Source organism: Nanorana parkeri, unplaced genomic scaffold (assembly GCF_000935625.1).
Source record: "Nanorana parkeri isolate BGI_ZX_2015 unplaced genomic scaffold, ASM93562v1 scaffold992, whole genome shotgun sequence".
NCBI classification, from domain to species: domain Eukaryota; kingdom Metazoa; phylum Chordata; class Amphibia; order Anura; family Dicroglossidae; genus Nanorana; species Nanorana parkeri.
Window position 1 is genome coordinate 47,217 of NW_017307260.1, and position 21,989 is coordinate 69,205.

Consider the following 21,989-nt stretch of genomic DNA (forward strand, 5'->3'; position numbering starts at 1 on the left):
TCCTCTGATATCCCTGTCCGTACTCCTCTGATAGCCCTGTACTCCTCTGATAGCCCTGTACTCCTCTGATAGCCCTGTACTCCTCTGATAGCCCTGTACTCCTCTGATACTTCAGTAACAAGCCAGTTGTCTAACCAACATTGTTATCGGGTTTTGAATGGGGATCCGGGGAGGCAAACCTCCCCCCCGCTCACTTCTGACATCTCCTGCTTTCAGTGGGCCCTGTCAGTTTTGTGAAGCCGGATTGAGTCCTGGCTGTTGTTGGACGGGTTCAGATGAGTGGTGAGCTTCTTCTTGCAGACACAGCTCACCACGTTGTACTTCCTCAGCAGCTTGAAATGATTTCCTGCACGAATGACAAGCTTTATTCATCTTTAAGGCCCTTTCACACCATTGCTTTGTACTGTAATAAAATGTGTGTTCACATCACCCCAAAACCGCGTTAAAATAGTTTTTCACAGAGTGCAACACAGTGCGTTGTGTTGGGGTACAGTGTGTTGTGTTGGGGTACAGTGCGTTGTGTTAGGTCCCGTTCACATTGAGCGATTTATCGCGCGGTAATTCCCGCGATATCGAGGCTATTTACCACGCGATATCGCTCTCCAATGCTTGGCAATGGGGCAAAGGGTCCTGCTGTCGCGGGTCGTGTGTCGCTACAGCAGGACCCTTTTTGGAGCGGATTTTGCCGTGATACCAGCTTGCTCAATGCAAGCATTTGCGCGATATCGCGCGACAAATCGTGCGATATCGCGCAAAATGTAAATCGCGCGCCAAATGCACGATTTGCGAATCGCGCAGTGTGAATGGGGCCTTAGGGTTCAGTGTGTTGTGTTAGGGTACATCTCATCTGGAAGTAAACTCAGAAATCTGAAAAGTAAAACGACCCGCGAATGTTACACTTGGTGAAAAAAAATGTGTCCCGGTACTTTGTTTTCTTCAACAAGTGATTAGCAGGGGGTCCCCAGTACAATGTTGTGTTGAATCGAATGTATTACACAAGCTCCAGAGAACACGGACCTCTCTACATCTGTACAGAGAACACGGACCTCTCTACATCTGTACAGGGAACACGGACCTCTCTACATCTGTACAGAGAACACGGACCTCTCTACATCTGTACAGGGAACACGGACCTCTCTACATCTGTACAGGGAAGCCTGACCTCACTACATCTGCACAGAGAAGCCATACCCCACTACATCTGCACAGGGAAACCTGACCTCACTACATCTGTACAGGGAAGCCTGACCTCACTACATCTGTACAGAGAAGCCTGACCTCTCTACATCTGTACAGGGAAGCCTGACCTCTCTACATCTGTACAGAGAAGCTGTACCCCACTACATCTGTACAGAGAAGCTATACCCCACTACATCTGTACAGAGAAGCTATACCCCACTACATCTGTACAGGGAAGCCTGACCTCACTACATCTGTACAGGGAACACGGACCTCTCTACATCTGTACAGAGAAGCTATACCCCACTACATCTGTACAGGGAAGCCTGACCTCACTACATCTGTACAGGGAACACGGACCTCTCTACATCTGTACAGAGAAGCTATACCCCACTACATCTGTACAGGGAAGCCTGACCTCACTACATCTTTACAGGGAAGCCTATTGATATATTGCAGCTTACTAATTTTTAGATGTAATGGCTGCATTATGTTTCACTTTTCGGCCTAAGAACATTGTCAGCAAGTGTAGAATATATCTGTTGATTTTGCCAGAAATGCAATGTCCTTGTCACTTCCTACGTGCTTAAAAGCAAGCACAAAGAACCTTATCTATATTGTGTAAACTACTAGTGACATCCATCTACCACATAATGGAGATGTCAAAGGCAGACACCTGTATGATATCCATGGCTAGCCTCCATAGATACAGTGGAGAAGAAAGTGTAGGCATGAAGGACAGAAAGTGTTACAGGCAGGATCATGAGGTGAAAGGAAATAAAGCCAGAGAAAAGGAAACTAATGCAGCCACCACAAATCAATGGACTGGTAAGCTACAATATATGTTTTTTGATACAATACATGTTTTTTTGGGTTCAAACACAATGTATAACTACCAGACAAAGCAAGCAGTGTTAGGTAACATCATGGTCAAATAATCCTGTCCCTGGGTAGCTTAGTCTCACCTGATATTTGGCTATCGTGATGAACTTTAGCTGTTTCCTTTGACGTGATCCACTGGCACATATTACAAAAGGAACACCTTTTCTGTGCCTGCCAAATGTGGACTCATTCCCTTGGCGTGTTCTCTGTCTGCTATTTTATGAAGTTCTAGCCCAGAACTGGCCAGTGTCACCCCTGGACAGACAGGAGATCATGGCATTACCCTAGACAGAAATTATTGTGAATCGGGCAGACAGACAGACTTACTCTCTGGATATTTCATGCAGGAAAGTCTGACAGACACGGTAAAGGATACCATTTTTTTTATTGCGTCTTAAAGGGAAGTGGTTGTGTGCTCACTGTGTGTACCTAAAAGTCATTTCCTTTTGAAAAGTCTCTAGATTTATTATCCAGCATTGGCAGCTTATAGCATGATTACAGAGAGAACATGAATGCCATGTGAACAAAGTTTAAGCTGTCTGAAAAAAAAGAATACAGCTAAAGCGAACAAAACCGTTTCCATCTTTGCTCTACATTTGGCATCAAAACTTCAAAAACAAAAAGGACTGCAGTCATTCTAGTTATAAGGACCTCAGTGGGCAGGTCCATTGGACTGCCATTTTTCTGCGGTTTTGCGGACGAAAAGCCGTGCCTCCGATGTGGAAACAAGGCTAAGCCACTCAACTAAGCATGAAAACATAGGAACTGAGGTGCAGAAAAATGGCAGCAGGTGCTCTGGACTGATGAGTCAAAATCTGAAATATGTGGCTGGAGCAGGAGGCAGTTTGTTCGGTGAAGGGCCGGAGAGCGGTACAACAATGAGTGTCTGCAGGTTTGGCCCTCACAGAGCCCTGATCTCACCATCATGGAGTCTGTCTGGGATTAAATGAAGAGGCAGAAGGATTTGAGGCAGCCCACATCCACAAAAGATCTGTGCTTAGTTCTCCAAGATGTATCTAGAACAACCTACCTGCCGAGTTCCTTCAAACACTGTGTGCAAGTGTACCTAGAAGAAGGCAAAGGGGGGTCACCCCAAATATTGGTTGGATTTGGATTTTTCTTCTCTTTCTGAAACATTTTTACTTTACAGCATTTACAGCACACCTGCCTAAAACTTTTGCACAGTACTGATCTTTGAACTTTTGATCAGAGCTGGCAGCCAGAGCCGGTGGCTCATTGGCTGGCAGCTCTGATCATATGAAGATTTTCCGGCCGGCTCCTTTGACCAGCTGATCGAGGGATGCCAACCGAAAGAGTGCCGACAGCCGCACACATTACGAATTTAGGGCCGGTTCTTTAAAAAACAGCCGAAATTCGCACAGTGCAAGGGCCACCCTAATGCTCCTCCAGACCCCAAACTATCCTTTTCAGCAATTTAAGCTTGCTGCTGGAACCTGTAGCCCCCCAGCAGGTGCCTGCCCTCCCCCTCCACTAGCTGAATAGACACTTCAAGAGAGCAGATGATAAATAGAGCCTGTATGGAAGGGCGTTTGTCATCATCTCTTCTTGCTCCACCTGCCAGGGATCGGGTGTATACACAGGACATAACAAAAGACACCTGTACTATGCTAATGGCTGTAACTCCAGGAGCCTAGGGCAAAGAAAAAAGAAATTAAGAGACAATCTACAATATCTTTACAGCAAAGCTTGGATTTATACTAAATGAGCACCTTTTCAGCATCAACCAAAAAAAAACTAACCAAAACCTGCTTTATAAACACAGCCGATACCTGGGAAGGAAATTATTTCCGTTAAAAAAAGGTACACTGTTCACAATAAAAAACCTTCCATAAAGACTACACAGTTCTAGCTGGAGCTTAACCAAGAGCACTGAGTCACATTTGCCACACAGGCAAAGAAAAGCCAGACGTAATGTCTGCCTTTCCATCCCCTATTTTGGGATTTAAAGATCCTATTTTTCTGTTAAAACGTTTTCTTAATCTTTTTGCATAATTGGTCTGATATTATAACCCTGACCAGACGTGATCCGGTCTGTGACGGGAGGGAAGGAGGGGCGCGCTGGCAGCTGGACGCTCATCTCCTGAAATAACAAGGGGACCTTTCTCGCTCGCTACCTGACGTGAGCTGTGTAAACAAGATGCTAATTTGTTCGGTGATTTCAGCCATTGATTACGGACTGAGAGGGGATTATATATAAGTATCCAGGAGCAGCCGTCTTTAACTTCATTCATACTTGCCAAATTCCCAGCTCCTGTGGAGGTGTGTGTGTGTGAGAGAGCTGGTAGTCGGGGAGTCAAAAACTGACTTTTAATCTTTCCAATGAAACAAATACAACGGAATTCTCAAAAAGGTTTTCACCGGGAAAACTACACTACTGCCACAGTGCCGCCATAGGACGATGATTGTAAACAAAGCCAACTTCTTCATTACCAAAACAAGTCTAAAGCAAGGGGGAGAAGGATTCCAAAACTATTCTAGAAGTATCTTTTTCAGTGGGTTGGATTGCATAATGTACTGCATCTGATAGGCCGGCATTATAAAGGTGGGGTCACAGGGGAAGGAGGACATTAAAGGGAAATTCCACCTTTTAGAAAAATATTATAAAAGTACACTTCTTCATAAAAAAAAAAAAAGTACATTTAGTATTTTTATTTGCATTGGAGCCGGTAAAGCATTGCAACTGTGATCAGTGTGGATCGCGGGTGCAATGCTCTGCCTCCTGCAGACTCTTTCCATCCACCCTTTTCCGTACCTTGGTATAGACATTCAGTTACATGGATGGCAGAAGGAATGCATGGACTACAAATGTGGTGACACACTTCTATTCCACTGAGAACTACAAGTCTCATTTAGACTTCCTATCAAAGGATCTGTGAAAGGATGATGCTGTTGTGTGCACAGATACGCCAAATGAAAAAAATTAAATGAAACACATGCCAGCGAGGAGAAGAATCCAGCGATTCGGGTTAGTGGAAGGCGGAGGGGGGTGGTTGGCTGTTTACAATCTGGCCATGTTTCATGTGACACCCTGAATATGGCTGTAACATGAAACATGGTCAGGAAGGTAAACTTGTGTGTAAAATGGTGGTAATGTATACCAATAGCCCCAAAAAACAGAGGAGAGACTCAGTTTGTAGAACTACAGACCCTTAAAAAAAAGCATAGTTACCTCCCGTATGTTGTACGGCCATGGGAAGGCCACAAGAGTTATGTGAATGAGTTTGTAAAGCAAAGGGTTACCTCTGCAACGGCTGGAATAACAAGAAAGTATATTCATAGGGGATCAAACTGGGGTTTCTGCATAGATTACTGGGTGAGGGAAAATCGGCAGACTGTATCATATAACAAACAACCTGAAGGGTGAAGCCGAGTGACCTATGGTCAGGATCCACACGTATTGCTAAGCAAACAATCTATAGTAAATAACTTGAGAATGAATAAGCGAACATATGGTCACTTTCTGTGTATCTACTTTGGACATTTCTTTTCGAGCAAATAAGAAATACTGGAAACTGGCTCCGACCTCACTAAATATTGCCAAGTGCACAAAACCGACCGTGGATCCAAAACTGGAATCAAAGTTGAAGGTGATTCACAAATATTGGTAAGTAAAGTAGCAAAACCTTAGTAGAGTCCAAAGCTCATCCTGTTTACAAGAGTCTAACTTAAGAAAATAGTTTATAACAGCCAGCCTGGGGAAGGGAGTCTAAGGCTGAACTGCAAACTGATATAAAAGACACAAATTAATGCAGCTCTGTATTCATGAATACATCATTAAATGTGTTTTTAATGCAAGCAGTGTAAGTAACTGAATTTAAATTGGTATCAACAATTTCACAATTTCCTGTGCAGCAGAGCTTAGAGAGCGGAAGGAAGCAGCAGCAAAAGGAACGTAGTGGTTCATGTGCTGACAAGAACAATGCTGACAGGAGAAGGGGGCAGAGTAACAGAGAGATCAGCTCATCCATGTGCTGCTTTTCCTTCACTGTCCAGTCACAGGTGGTTAGGAAGGGGGTCTGTGACCGCCTGAGCCCAGAGAATTGGGTTGAATAGTGCAAGCCATCATTCAATCAGGACATCTAGTGGTGAAAAGGAAACAGGAAAAGGAAAGCTCGGGAATGCAGGTAAAGTCCCACGAAACTATGCTTCAACTTGGATTCAGAAGCCTTGCCTGGGACTTCAGAGAATAAGAGTCCCATGAATTAAGATCGATGGAGTAACTGACGACTGTGGCTACCCCAGGGGTGGGTAACTCTGTCCCTCCAGCTGTTGTGGAACTACAAGTCCCATGAGGCTTTGCAAGTCTGACAGTTACAAGCATGACTCCCAGAGGCATGTTGGGATTTGTAGTTAAAGCACAGCTGGAGGGCCAGTCCTGGGTAACCCTAATGCAGGGATGGCCAAACTCTGTGGTGAAACAACAAATCCTATGATGCATCCTCTCTCCGGGAATCATGTCTGTGGCTGTTAGAATCTTGCAAAGCCTCGTGGGATTCGTAGTTCCACCACAGCTGGAGGGCCGCAGTTTGGCCATCCCTGCCCTAATGTATTCTCAAGGTTTGGCCAGCTGCATCTGTCATCAACTGTTAACAATTATATGCATCTCGCACTGCTATCCTACAAGCGAAACAATTTCCATTTGTACTTTGTCTCCTCAGATTAATGGTTTCATTGTATCCCGGATAGACACATGCACACTCCTAATCCTGGGTATCACCGCTGTAGTGCTGAGTTATGAGAATGACTAGGAAGCCACTTTTTTTCCTTTGCCAGTAACGGCCCAAAGCGTTCCTGTCTAGCCTGAGCCTATTTGAGGAATGAAACCATGCTAGACCAGACTATGCTGTCCCATCCAAGCAAATATTAGGTGGACGGATTCCAGTTTTCCTGGTTGGCGGAATAATAAAGTAGAATTAAAATTTTTAAAATCTACAAAAGCAATGGGGAGATCTACAATACACCAAAGCACCCAGAGCACTGGACAAAACATAAACATGAACTAGTCTCTGCATGTAAACACTACATATAGTAGCTCTGTCCTTTCTCCTTCAAGGTTACTTCCTTCCTCGCATTTGCAGTGCCACCTAACAGACGGCTGATTGAAACTTATAGAAGAAAGAGGAAATTAATAGGCTTTCCGGTGTTCAGCCACATCTCTTGTTCTGATGCATTGCATGCTCCTAAGTGGCTTTATATAAACACACTCACACAACACTTGGCCCCGCTCTTTACATGCTACCAAAAAAACCAGCTTCACCTGGCACCGGCAAAGCGCGATTTCCAGGCAAGATGCATGTTTTCGTGCCAGGCTGCGTGCACCACCCATAATAGGCATTGTGCAAGACTTGAGTCTTACGTTAGCCACACACCTGACTGTGGCTTGGAGACAAAGCAAAGGAAGCGACACCACTTATGTCAACTACGAGATAAGAGTGAGGATGTGAACAACAACAAAAAAACAGAACATGGACGTCGTCGCAGCCTGTCATCATTTGGATCTCATAATCCACCAATAACTTTCTTAATTATGCAAACAAAGAATTAAAAATATGCACAAGACTGGCACCTAAGGTCCTGATGAAGTGTTATGGTCACATGACCCTAGTTGGGAATTTTATGGCAGATAATCTGTTTTAATCTAAACTTCCGATATTGTTAGCATACTTGGCCGGGGGCCTTAAACATCAAGCGTGTGGGTTGTAAAGTTTAAACAACACTGCACTGCAAGATATTAAATATAAATCGAGGCCCAGAATCTGTTGTAAGCCTCTCAACGGGGTTCCTATGGTCGTTATAAGAGCTTCAGAAGTGAATATAATGGGACTCGTTTCTGGCTGCAATCAGGAAGATATCATCAATTAGTGTCATTTGGAGAGGGAGATGGAAACATTCAGCTTTAGAGTGCAATGTGTTCTCAGGAACTACAATAAAATAGAATTGGGAAGGTCCACTGACAGGCGTTTACTGCTCCGTCCATGCTGGTGAGATTGCTTCCTCCTCCGCTATCAACAGGACAGAAAGTGAAGGGAAACTTCTTCCACAGAATAACAAACTGAAATCAAAACCTATTTTCTAATACAATGAAAAGTAATAGAATCTATATCAGATTTTAGTGACTTCTTGATTGCCAGGGAGATTTCCCCCTATTTCCTGTGTGAGTGACACAATGTATACCACAGTATGACAGGGTGTTTCTAGAACAGGAAGTGAGAGTAAATCTTTACAATGGAAACCAAAAACACTGACACATGATTCTATTCTTTTCAGTTCTATCCAGAACTAAATAAAGCTTTAAAGTGTAACTCTGAGCCAAATAAAAATGACATATATGTTGCAGTCTGTAAACGGCAGCAACACAGCAGTCTTTGGAGGCATACTTAGGTGTGTGTATAACACAAACAATAGACTGTGCAGGATGTGTTTAATCATCACGTGATAAAAAGCTGGAAAAAAAGAAAGAGAATGCAGCCACCAAATCTAAGGATTGGTAAGCTGCAAAACATTAAATTTTTCTTCTTGGGTTTGCAAAAGGGTTTAAGTGCGGATGGATGGATAAGTGCGGATGGATGGATAAGTGCGGATGGATGGATGTACTCTATTTTGTAGCATACAGTCACTCTTAATAAAAATAAATTTTTTAAAAACAAAATATGGATGTGTTTAAAACATTACATTTATACTGTTTATGTTCTTTATAATTCAAAGAAACTGGCGCAGTTCGGGGACTTTGCGGCTAGAAAGAGCTGCTTGGCAGTATGTAACAAAGCTGTGAATTTAGTAATATTACAACTTGCCATTCAAAGCTCCTAAGCTACGCTGTGTCCTTTACTTCCATGGACAAGGTACCTCTCTCTCCTGTTTATGAGTGATGGAGTCAGTGGTTGCACCTTTGTGGTCATTGTACTGGTACAAGAGGAAGTCCAAGTTGATGTTTTTAAGTAAAGTGTTGGCCATCTTAAAATGAACACCCCAGAGGAGTTTCCTTGGGGCCTGTAATAAAACTCTGCACTGGGAGCCAGGGACAGATCCCAAAAATGCTAGTGAGATTATATCTATCAGCTGACCTAAGAAGGCCTTAGAATCACCCAGAAAGAGTGCGTGCGAGGGATTAAACAGCTGAAAAATTACTGAGTTAAAGGAGAACTATGAGATGAGTGATTTCCACTTACCTCATAGTTCTAGCCGACCTGTGACAATGAGACTGTCACAGGTCGGCTCAGTAGATCGGGAGGTGAGCGAACACATACCGGCGTTCGCTCACCTCTCGATCCTGTCACGGCTCTCTGCCGTGACAGGGGAGGGGCTGGATTCCCCCCTCCTCCTAGCGCTGACTGGCGGAACGGACGAGGGAGGGGGCGGGTACAGCTGGCTCTGCCTCTAGATAGGCAGAGCCAGCTGTCACTCACGCAGCTGGGCGGATCTCGACATCGATGTCGGGATCCGCTCCGGCGTCTCAGTATACCGCGAGCTGTAGCACGCGGTATACTGAGCTTAGGGTAACGGGAGGACGCTAGTTTGTGTCCTCCCGTTACCCTAAGGAGAACTATGTGGAAAAGCCCTGACCCCATAGTTCTCCTTTAAGCAAAGAATAAATCATGAATTGATATTATTAAAATAAAAGATAAAATAAATACTATGTTTGCAATGAGTGAAAAATATTGAAGGAAGCCCAGAATGCTTTGGCCGATATACCAGCTAACCAAACCATCTCTTACAGTAAGAAAACACATTTGTGTGTTTACTACTGTCACTTGGCCAGTATCTTTTTTTGGGGGGTTTTGCAGGAAATTCCAAGCACAAATATGTTTTGACTCAGTGAAACTTTTAGCTGGTGTGTGGGAGTGCTTATGGTAGGGTTAAGGCATGCGACGGCCAGGATGGTGTGTAAGCGCGGCTGTCTGTGTCACTGGTGTCTATCTTGTAATTATTTGTCAGTGTCACAGAGTAACACAGACAAACTGTGTCACTAGTGGTTATAGTCACAAGAAGGGGAGCTCATAATTTCAAGCCTGGCGACTTGAAAACATTGCTTTTTCAGCTGCTAGAGAAAACATTTTTAGTATTTTTAGATCAAGACTGGAGGGGAGTCAGCAGCTTTTCTGCCTAAACAAAGAAATATATATGCTGTCCTAGGCTGAGGGCTGGAAAGTGGCTCCCCGCTCTATGTAAACAATGACCTATCATCACCCTCGATCCTGCGCACACCTGTCTCAATGAGCAGGGGGGCCGACTTTCTCCAAATGACAATAACGCGCTTGTTCATCCGTATGCTCAAACACATTTGTTTGCTCTTAAGAACATAAATGAGCAGGGAAAGTGTATGAGCTGGCTGGGCTGGCTAGCTCTCCTGTGCTAAAATGGCCATAAAGAGACAGACATTTCTACAGTACATCCTGCACTCTGGACAGAATGCAACTGGGCTGAGATAAAAATAATGAGCCATTACCGTACTGTGGTACAGAAATGACGGATCATAGACAGTGGCAGAACATCTCCTGGAGCTGGTTGTACATAGGACAGCAGTATGGAGATACAAATATGAAAGGTCTTCCTTACAAACTATTCTCCCATAAAAAGGTGACACTGTTTCTGCAGTCACCCCCTGCTCGGATGATCTCAGAGGGACAAGGCACATGTGATGGGTGTATGTCCAAAACATAAACGCTCACATTTTGCCGACCAAAAACATACAGTAGAAAAATCATATTTTGGCTAACTGATATCATAACTTATAAAATGTAGTCTGTGTATTTTTCTCATGTGACCGTATAGCATTGTGAAGCAATCAATATGGCTCATAATATTAATTTATTTATATTTTTCTCCATACAAGTTCAGCTTAAAGTGCACTTATTCCTGGACTATGGGCATTAAATGATTTGCTTATTCTTAACAAACAGTAAAATAGTTTTAGGCCAGGTTCACACCTGGGCGATCCATGACCACGCAGCAAACGTGCACGATAACGCGCGTATTGCCGTGCAGTCATACAGTCGACCACCAAAGACGATCGCGCTGACGGTGCCATTATTTTCCAATGTGCTCCTACATAAAGCATGTAAAAGCACGCACTGCTACCAGAGTCTGGAGACTAGGGTCACCAAACACTCATCTAAGTAATACTCCAGATACTCAATGTCAAAGAGACATTACAAGCATAGCAAACCAAAAATGTGTAAATGCTGCATTTAAAAGGTCTGATAGGGTAAAAATCTATCACTTATAAAGTGTCCACAAACCAGAAGATAACACAGAGGTTGCCTGGCCAAGGCATTAACAGAATCCAAGAATGTAATATTTCTATTTTTAGCGTTAAACACAAAGTCCGGATTTATTACCATACCTGAATGACTGGGTGTCCTCCGGTAGTGGCTTTCACTGCTCCGCGGCTGCCCTCTGTCTCATAGTGGGCACGATGGTGTTGTTTCGGCTGCACTTCGATCTGGAGTTCATAGGATCCAACCTGACTCGGCAGAGGCCACTCCAGGGCAGGAAGTGAGGCAACTGGGATGCTGTGTAAAGCAATATATGTGATTATTAATGGTCCCCGGTGAGGACATGTATAATAATAAATAAACTTGACAGAGGTTTCATTGCAAACCTAATGCAAGTACGGTAATCAAACTACTAGAGAAGTTTTGTAATGCAGTAGCAATAGTTTCTGATAAACAGCATGATACTAAACTATTAAAACAGATCTTCACTTTACAGCCATTTCTGTATGCTCTTGTTAAATAAAGTGGTAATAACAGCTGGAAGGGGGATGCCTCACTCTTCTGGAGTCATATCATCCAATCCTTCCTGCAAGTTTAATCAGACTACTGTCACTGTAATGTACAGGATGCTCTTTTCCACTACAGAGCAGACCTGTGACTACCATGTGACTACCTGTGACTACCACAATCATTGAAGTCAGGCAGAAATGTGTCTGCGCTGCTACATCTGACTATGCAGCACAGGTGGTTTTCAGGATAGATTTAGCGTCTTTTCTACAAGTCCTTGCAAACAGAGTAATGTTTTTAGCTTGGAAATTCCATTTTCTTATATTATCTGGTTAAACAAAGTTGCCAAAACTACAATTTACACTGCACATGTTGAATAACAAATAAAACCAAGTCAGAACCTATAACATGAATCACACACAGGTAACCTGATTGTTATTGTTATCAGCAGTCATGCAGCCATCCGCAAAGCTATACAAGTAATTTACAGACCAGACATTCTAATTATTGCCAGGATGGGAGATGTAACATCATGATCTGCTCAGTATGATCTGCCTAACACTGATGGGATGGCTGATGGAAATGTATGCAGCACATTGCACGTACATATTCCATACCATACATCCCTATATATAATAATGCAGACAAACAGTAACATTATAACAATGCCTCAAATTCTCTTGCGCATAAAAATTCACTTGAGCTGAAGTATTTACATTGCACGCATTTATCTTTAACAGACTTTTACCATGTTTGTAAAGATCTTTATGTGAAATGCTACAATTGTGTCCAGTCACTAGAACAAAGCTGCAAAGATTGCATACTTTGTATCTCAGTGATGTCACTGTATACAAACTACAGTCTTAAATAGATCAAATATGGGCCAAGCATACAAAATGGCTCTTCAGTGTTAAACTGTGGATGCATTCATCCATAGAATTCATACAGAACTTAAATTATGTTGCATACATGAACATAACGTTAGGCATGGCCTGAAAAAAGCAAAGCGATGCATGATTACAGTAAGCAATAACAAGAAACATGCTGCAATGTCTCCTTCTAGTCTGATTATTTCCTTTTCTATGCCAAAAAAAAAAGGAATACATATTTCACTGTGCCCTGCATCCAATCATTGGCTAAGGTAGGAAAATGACGTGTTGTATCCTGAAGGTGCTCAAAGCAAAGATGACACACTCCCCAGCTAGTTAGCACAAAAAAGCCTATTAGAAATAATTTAACAAATAGGGTTAAAAACAGCAGCTTTGGTTGTATGTAGGGATGCACCGGTGCCGATACTGAGTTTTTGGGCGAGTACTCATACTCACCCAAATGCTCTCGATATTTATCCCGATACTGGAACTTCCAGTATCAGGAAGCCAGGTGGTGAGTCATTACACGCCGCCTGGCTTCCTGTTTGGCCAGAAAGACGGCTCCATGCTTCCTCGTCACCTGGTGCAGAGGGAGCACGGAGCTGGCTTCCCAGCTAATCAGGAAGCCGGGCGGTGAGTCATTACACGCTGCCCAGCTTCCTTAATGGGACTTCCAGTATTGGTATCGGCGAGTAATGGAAAAAAAATATCGGTACTCATACTCAGTAAACCGGTATCGGTGCATCCCTAGTTGTATGCATTTGCAAATACATGTCACACCACACTGCTCCATCAAGGCAAAGTGCAGTCCCTAACTCTAAACCACAGACAGGCAACCTCAGCACTCCAGATGTTGTGAAACTACAAGTCCCATGATATATTGGAACACTCTGACAGCCACATGCATGACTCACAGGGGCAGAGACATGATGGGATTTGGAGTTTCACCACAGCTGGCGTGCCAAGGTTGCCTACCCCTGTTCTAAACTGAGTTCCTAATATAGGATAACTCTATATCAAAATATGAATCGACAGCAAGTGAATTCCTTTTAGAAGGAAGGGGTTACCGCCACACATAAACATGCATACACGTAAACATGTCCTAACCCAGGGGCTCAGATTTTTTTAGCATTGAGGACCGCACTTTGCAAGTTGCCTTGGCGTAGCAGTGTGGTTTTAACTGTATACGCAAACGTATACAACATAAAATGCTGGAAAAGTTTTTATTCTGACTAACTGTTGAGTGTTTTGAGGAATTTGTGCATTGTTCTGATGGTGCACATCTGTCAGTGAGAGATATCTGTTTATGATCACTGTAAGCGAAGCGTCTCCATGGATTGACTGATATATAGCTGAATAAGCGTACTTTTTGCCTTGTTCCTCACAAATTGGGCAATGAGGGGTCTGGCCTCCATATATTCAGTTACACTGAAGTCAGGTGGTTGTAGCATGTCTCACTATGTCCGTTCAACATTTTCTTTTACTTCTCCATTGATTTGCCTGAAGTTTCATTTATGAAATATCTGCTAAATCACTGCAAATAGCCCCTGTACAAAGGAGCAGTGATGTAAAATCCTGCCTCCTGGACCAATTGGGCCCCATCCACTCATTCCTGCTAAGTCTGCCTCTATAACGCTTTAATGGCCTAGAGCAAGTATGCAGATCAATGATAACCTGACAGATCAGTTTCCTAAAAAGAAAAAAAAATATCTTACTGTCAAATCCCTGCAACAAAAAAGCTGTTATACTTATCTCTCCAACGGCCCGTGCTTCCTTCCTTCCTTCCCTCCGTTAAATCACCTAAACCTCCATCAGACCCTTCCAGGAGTGCTGTATGTCAGTGTTCCTCAGTGTTCCAGTGTACCTCACACCCACACAAAACTACAGTGCCCTCGCCCCCATCCCACCCCTCACCCCTGTTCTCAGCTCCTCAAAGATCTACACTGTGTGGCCTGCTGGGTGCTACCTAATTTGAAAAGGCCGCCAACCTTTTAGATGAAAGATGGCTTTGCACAGTATTTGATCCCATTGCACGTGTGCACTATAAGCAGAGCTCGGGCAGGAAATATTTGAAGAGAAGCTTGTGTGGTGTCCAGCAGGCTACACATTGAAGATTTCCAAGGAGTGGGGACACATAAAGTTAAGACTCTGGATGGTAGGGTGGACCTATAAAGTATAATTAGAATCATGTACATCAGTACAGAGGACTCTGTGTGATAACATTAGTGTTTAGTGTTATCATAACAACCAAAATCACCTTTGTGTTTGTGGCTTTTAAGAAGAATCACACTATTTTCATTGACAATGGAATGTCAGACTCCCAGAGTTCACCTCTATACCTTGTATCAAATGTTACACGGACAAAGCAGAACAATGGTGGGTGAACAGAACTGTTTTGACCCCTTTGGGTCTCCTAAGCACAGGGTTGGTAGCTCAGCTATACTAAGGAAACTACTTCACCGGAGTACTAAAAACAAGAGGTTTCAGGCAATCCTATCTTTGAAAAGCATATACACAGGCCTCTCCAAATGGAGCAAGTACTTCCGTGTAATTGCCATTTTCATGTGGCAAGCCAGTAAATGAATGTGCCAGCCAATATGTTTTTAAAGAGACACTGCCACCCAATACTAGATACTCACCTTGCCAGGGCTCTCTAGCCGCTTCTTCCTCCGTCACAGCGGGCACCGGAATTCCCAGTATCAGCTAGTGTCAGATGCCATTGGCAGTAGAACAAGTCCCAACATATTAACCTTGACAGATGAAACTGCCCCTATGGAAAGCCATGGCTGCCAACTGGTTTACAAAAGTGATGTAAAAACACTTGATGTTTTTGACAAATATAAACAATGTCTGGTTCATTTAAATCAGAAAAATAATCAAAATAGAAAACAGAAGGCTCTAAAGAAAACATAGGCTAGATAAGCACTGAGAATCTTAGGTTTTAAAGGTTAAGACATTACACATCACACCTGACCGTTTTGTAGCGCGTCCTACGCCCGACGAACTCTCTCAAAAACGGTCAAAAATATAAATTGCATTGTAGTCAATGCCCTCGTTCCCACCTAGGCGTATTTCCGCCTGTCCCTAACCCCCTACAAAACGGGCCACGCCTGAAAAGGTCCCGGGACTACTTTGGGCCGTTTTGTAGGGCGTTTTCCATTGGGATACAGCCAAGTAGCCTTTGGGGTCGCGCGACTTTTTTACCGCGAATCACGGTAAAAAAACCGCGTGACGATCGTGCGACAGATGCGCATATTACAATACGCCTAGGTGTGAACCCAGTGTAACTGTTCTTGTTGCTAAGAGCAACCTTTTCTCCCATAGTGCACCGAAATCCAAAAACAACTCTTTGATTGCTATGAGCAACAAGGACAGCGCTTATTCTATAATTTGTTTAATCTTAGATATTGAAGACTTTAATAGAAGATATATATTGTCTGTACCTGTAGTAGGGCATGGCGGGCACCATCTGATTTGGCCAAGTCGGTGGCATAAGCAGGATAGATCCTCCATCTGAAGTCTTCCTCTCTTCATGCTCATAAGGCCCAAGGTATTCCTGAGGTTGGAAAATATGGCACGGCATGCTCTTATGGGGAGACACTGGAGAAGGATCTGGACTGTTTCTCCACATTTTTGATGGTACACCGCATGAAGAATCAGAAGCAAGGCCCAGATCATCCATAAGATGTGAAGGAGCAGAAGGGTGGCTGTAACTCACAGAAGAGCTATCATCTGATTGGTGAACACAGGGTGATGGTGATCTTGATTGTCGTGGAGAAACACTGGTTTGGTGGCTATTGTAGACCTCAGCACAATACCTTCTCTTTCCACCTGGGGAAGACGACCGTGAGTTGGGTCGAGGAGATGGAGAACGTGGTCCCAGGCAGGTTTCCTCTATGTTGCCTTCCCTTGGTGACATTATTGGAGCTCTAGGAGAATAAGGACGGATGGTTTGAAATTGTGAAGACAGGTCATCATTAGGACCATTTTTTGGTGAAAGGCAAGGAGATGTGCAAGGAGAGAAATTAGTCTCTGAAATATAACTTGTTGATGAGGCACTGCTGCCGGGGCTCACGCAAGCTGTATCTCTGTAGTCATAGCAAGGTTGCAATCTTGAGTTACCAAAGTCTGACTGGTGTTCTAAAAATGTTTCTGAATCTGTGTGGTATGAACCACCTGAATGAAACAGTTCATGAGATGGCGTGATCTTAATCATTGGACTCAAAGCTCGGGCCCCAGCAACCTTTTGAGGGTCTAAGAGGAATTTTGACCCTACGCTATTATCCTGTTCATATCTGTACAATGGATGTGGGGGGAAATTATAATGCGGAAGACTGCTAGGCTTGATACCATAGTCGGAGACATCACCATGGCTGTACGGATCTCCAGAGTGGCTGTTGATTTTATGTGGAGTCGGTTCTTCTGGAAAAAGAAGGGTCTTTTTTTAATTCTAAATATTGTTACATAAGGCTCACAATCATGGAAAATTAAACTGATTGTCCATTGATTAAATAATGTAATAAAAATTATAGGTATTCCTTAAGGAGGATAATTAAACCCCAAACCATAAAACTTAATTTAAAACTGGGAACACCTCTCTTCGGTTTGGGAAGGAGGATTTATGCAAACATCTGTGACCATTACAGGGGCCTTGGTAATGTGGTTAAGGGGACCGCTGCCATGGGTGACCTCACCTGAACCAATGGTTGAAATCATCTCAAAAGCTGAATTCATTTACTGCACTGTCTAAGCAGTGCATTAGGATTCTGAATAGCTGTTTGTGTAACTGCTGGGATTCAGAATGGTTAGAATTTTTGAGTAGTTTGGAGGACATAAAAGGTAAGTTAATCCTCTTATGCATTATATTTGTGTGAGTTTACTATATCCATACATCTCATGAGTTCCTGCACAGGTTCACATATTACTTTGTAAACTATAAATTGTAATCATAATTGAAACCTATAATAGATAATAACTAGATAATAGCATAACTAGCAAAATAACAGCAAGTATCAAAAAACAGTTGCCTTTGCATTGATTGTACCTTCACATTTCGTTATTTGTTATTATAATTACTATACAACATATTTACAATATGATTTTGTGCAATTTGTTTTATGTTGCTGCATCTAGAACTGCATATTAGTCATCTCATTTGGCTGAACTTTGCTACTTTTGTAAAACTGTAATAATTTAGGCCCGCTTCAACCTATGTGTTGTGGTATCATTAAAAAAATGAAAATGTTATCAATGTGTGTTAACGTTTTAAAAACTTTGCTTCTATGTATAGCTTGTTATTATATGTGCATGGGGTAGTCGTATTTGCTCACTTCATATGCAAGTTATACCTACATAGTGCAATGGTTATGCTCTGTTAATTTACCTTGCCACAAAGTATCAGACACTGTCTGATTAAAGTATCTGGAAAGACAACCACAATGCCTAGGCTGCCTACGCTGCAGGTCGCTTAAGGCATCCTAGGAGCAGTGCGTAGCTTACTAACAGCAAGTAAAGGAGCACTGCCGTTCCTCCTGCTGGCTGCTGTGTAATGTAAGGACATAGCAGCCGGTGGGAGGTAGCACAGTACCCAGCAAAGGACACACTTTCTGACACACCCGGAAGGGTAAGTAAGCAGTAGAATAGAAAGAAGACTGTGCTTGCAGCAACCCATACAGGTAAGTATCCAACATGTTCTTATATGTTGCACAGAGAAGCATTAAGGCATTAACCATGTGAACTTCACCATTTCTAAACATTATGCTTAATTTAGCACAAAATGTGCTGTCTGTACGACCGAGGCCGAGACAATTTTCAGGTAATATCAACCACTTTCAAATAGCATTTGATCCTAAAAAATGACCAAACCAATCAAGGCTACTTTGCACCATCCTTCCCAGCAAACGAAAAACAAAGTTCTTAAGCTGCTAGTTTGGTTGCTGTGGTCTGATTTTGAATTGTGCAATCAAAAAATATTTGCAATTTCCTGAAAACCGCCATGTGTATTGGTCAGTATAACACTTGTGTCTGGTAGTTTTCAATCTAAAGCAAACTTTATCAAAAGAAAAAAAAAAACAAAACAACAAAATGAAGTTGAAACTCACAATCACACACAAACAGGAAGCAACATGTACAGTAAAATAAAACTCAACAAATCTATTCAAAAAGAGCTGAAGGGTTGGCCATTCTACAAAGAGAACTCTAATTATGTATAAAACATAAGTCCCGGTACGTTATTCAGTTCCCCCTTTGTAAAGCAAAACACCTCATTTTACAACCAATTTAGTACTGTAAACTCAGATAAGGGAACATGTAAAGAATAAATCATGTTTACTGTAAACGGACTTTATTTAGATTCACTTCCTTTTCTTGTTGCAACTAATTTTTTCCCAGTTTAATCCCTTGTTACATGTTTTTCTGGGAGGCTGCCAGCCTCTTTTGTTTGAAAATCCCAAACTCTTTCCTAGCAACCCTGTGGGACGTCACCTGAGTTCATTCCCAAACGTGCCGTGCCCTCAGACTCTGCCAGGCTTGTCAAAAAGCCAATACTGAGCTGTGGATATCAATCCTTAGAGAGCGGGAATCTCTTACTACAAAATAGTTTATTTCTGTGTGAGAGCCGTAGATGGATTCTCATCACAAGTACCAATATGTCAGACCTCCAGGATCCCTAAAATAATTAATGAGTGCGGGTAAACTAACCCTAAACTGACATTTATGATAGTGGTATAAAATTACTGTTTTTATTGATCTATCCAACGATCTCAGGTCCACAGGAGGCCCATGATCATGGTGGTTGTCTGTGGAAGCAGTCAATTGGGCAAATTAGAAAGCATGCCCTGATAAGTACTGATTACTATTACAGTGTTTCTCCACCTTTATTCAGTCACGGCACCCTTTGCCAGAAATGATGAAGTTCACATGGTTAATGCCTATGCTAAAAAAGTGGGTTTCCCCTTTCACATCAAAGAGCCCCTTTGAAATCAAGATCCCCCCCTTCATATCAAAGAGCCTCTTTGAAATCAAGATCCCCCCCTTCACATCAGAGTCACCCTTTGCATCAGTAGCCCCCCTTCACAGGGGGGCATCAGTAGCCCCCTTCACATCAGGCACCCCCTTTCACATCAGAGTCACCCTTTGCATCGGTAGCCCCCCTTCACATCAGGTGCCCCCTTTCACATCAGAAGCCCCTCTTTCATATCACAGTTCCCCACTTTCACATCAGGAGCCCCCCATTACATCCGTCTTCATTGCCCCCTTCACATCACAGTCACACTGCCACAACATTTTGAGGCACCCTTGAGGAAGCCAGAAGACACACCAGGGTGCAACAGCACCCTGGTTAAGAAAGGCTTTACTATTAGGATGAGCAGTCCCATCGCTTGTCACCCCTCCAATAACAAGAATAAAGCATTCCTTCTGGAAAGACCTGGGTGCTTAATAGTGGTCACATCATGGCTGTATGTTCTATGCCCTATGATATCTAAGCGCAGCCTAGATCTAATACTTAAATAAAATAAATACTTTAATAATTTAAAGGACAGAAAGAGACCTCTCTCATAAATGTTGCGCCATGTGGGAGAACATGGGAACTTAGGTGCATTTATCTGAGTTTGAATCTCTGAGAATAAGAAGAAGGTATTGGGTGATCAAACCTAGACCACTAAAATGCCTCTTAATAGTGGACAAAGTCTTTTAATTCTGGGTCTACTGTTAGTGTCTTATAGAGAATCTCGTACTAGTTAATCATATAGACAACACAGAGAGTATCTGCTTAGAAGATGGCAGTGCCATCATGTGAGGACGGAGTTTTTTTTTTGTCTCCACAGGTACACACCGTACAAAACCTAAGCTCTCCGAGTTGTCCAAACCTGTCAGGAACTACAATATGTGATTCCTCTTTTCTTTTACATGTAAAAAATACAATTAAAATGTTTATTTTTTTTAATCTAGATTCTTTTCTTTTTTTTTTTATCTATTAATTTAGCTGAACTGTTATGAATATTTTTTCTGCACTATGAGATGATTTTGTGTTAAATAGTAACTTAGAAAGTCAAGATAATAAAATAAGTCACAAATGAAAGTAACATTCCAAAACAAAAATTGCAAAGTGACTGAACTTGATCATTGTTTAGGATCAGGAATCAATTGTCAGTATTAGGTACAGTTGGCCACTGTGGTAGTAACCCAGCAGTACCCTGGCCAGCGCAACATACACAGTGACAGAGCCAAGTGGAAAATACCAGCAAGTTATCCTTGTATGTCTTTGGATGATTGTTAAAAGAATCTCTTGTCTTTAATCTTCCTTCATTAGAGGCCACATATGCTACAGCGGTTACAGTGAGACACTACAAAGCCATGCAACATTGTCCAAAATGAATTCTGGTATGTTACAGCTTCTCCGGCCTAATTGATTCCATGCTACCAACAAGGACAAATCATTTTAATTATGGTTTTTGGTACTTTGAACATAAGAAAGAAGAACTTCAAAAAGAGTACAATAAACTGAACTCTAAGAATGTCATAAGGGGGAGAGGGGGACCTCACTGTATAATTTTGCAGAAAACTCTGGTGCTTTAAAAATGAAGGATAGCAAGCATAAAGATTAGGGGGAAAAGCAGGCTAATGCAGAGCAAGAAAAGTTAAGGCTAAGACTTCGGGAAGTTTTAAACAAGTGATATAAAAGGCACACGTTTGTTAATCACTTGGGTATCAGGCTGTGTTTAAAACCAGCACAGGCACAGCAGTTGTTTGTCCCAGTGACATTTTAAAATGCAGTTCCTGCGAGCCCCCACTGACACTAGCACTGTAACCATCCTCTGTCATTGACAGACATGGTCCAGAACTAAGTCCAACAGCAGAAATGGTCAGCTTCCCGGCTTCAGATGCTTCTACAGATAGAAGCACACTGTAGAAGTGAATGTAAGCTCCTCTGAGTATGGAGACGAAGGCAGAGCTGTTGCATCCCTGTCCAGCCCTTCCCTACAGCAGTAGATCACTCCTATAAGGATCTATCGCTGGTTGATTGCAGCCAGCAATAGGCCACTACAGATGCTCGTTCAAATTGGATTTTGTTCCTACCTGGAGATCCGATGAATTCTAATCCCCCTCCTTATGTTTGCGCAACTGCTTGTGTAGTCCGATCCCTGACCGTATTTGTGCATAAAAAAGGGGGGGTTAACTCGTCACAAGATGACGGGTTAGTAGTGGTCAATTTCAGGATCCGGACAAGTCAGTTGGTTACATGAAAAATTAATTTTATTGAAAAAAGACATGCAAGATAACACATTTGACTAACAATACCACCATAAAACCTGTT

At 42.6% G+C, this 21,989-nt stretch overlaps 1 protein-coding gene across 1 annotated transcript in view; it reads right to left on the reverse strand.

Annotated features, from left to right (window-relative positions):
- The window catches only part of NFATC2 (nuclear factor of activated T-cells 2), a 64,034-nt gene that overhangs the window by 28,671 nt on the left and 13,374 nt on the right, over positions 1-21,989 (reverse strand). The window contains exons 2-3 of the mRNA XM_018566956.1: positions 16,117-17,095; positions 11,426-11,594 (exon numbers count right to left, since the gene is read on the reverse strand). Coding sequence (XP_018422458.1) covers positions 11,426-11,594; positions 16,117-17,095 — 1,148 coding nt within the window. The remainder of the gene's footprint in view (positions 1-11,425; positions 11,595-16,116; positions 17,096-21,989) is intronic.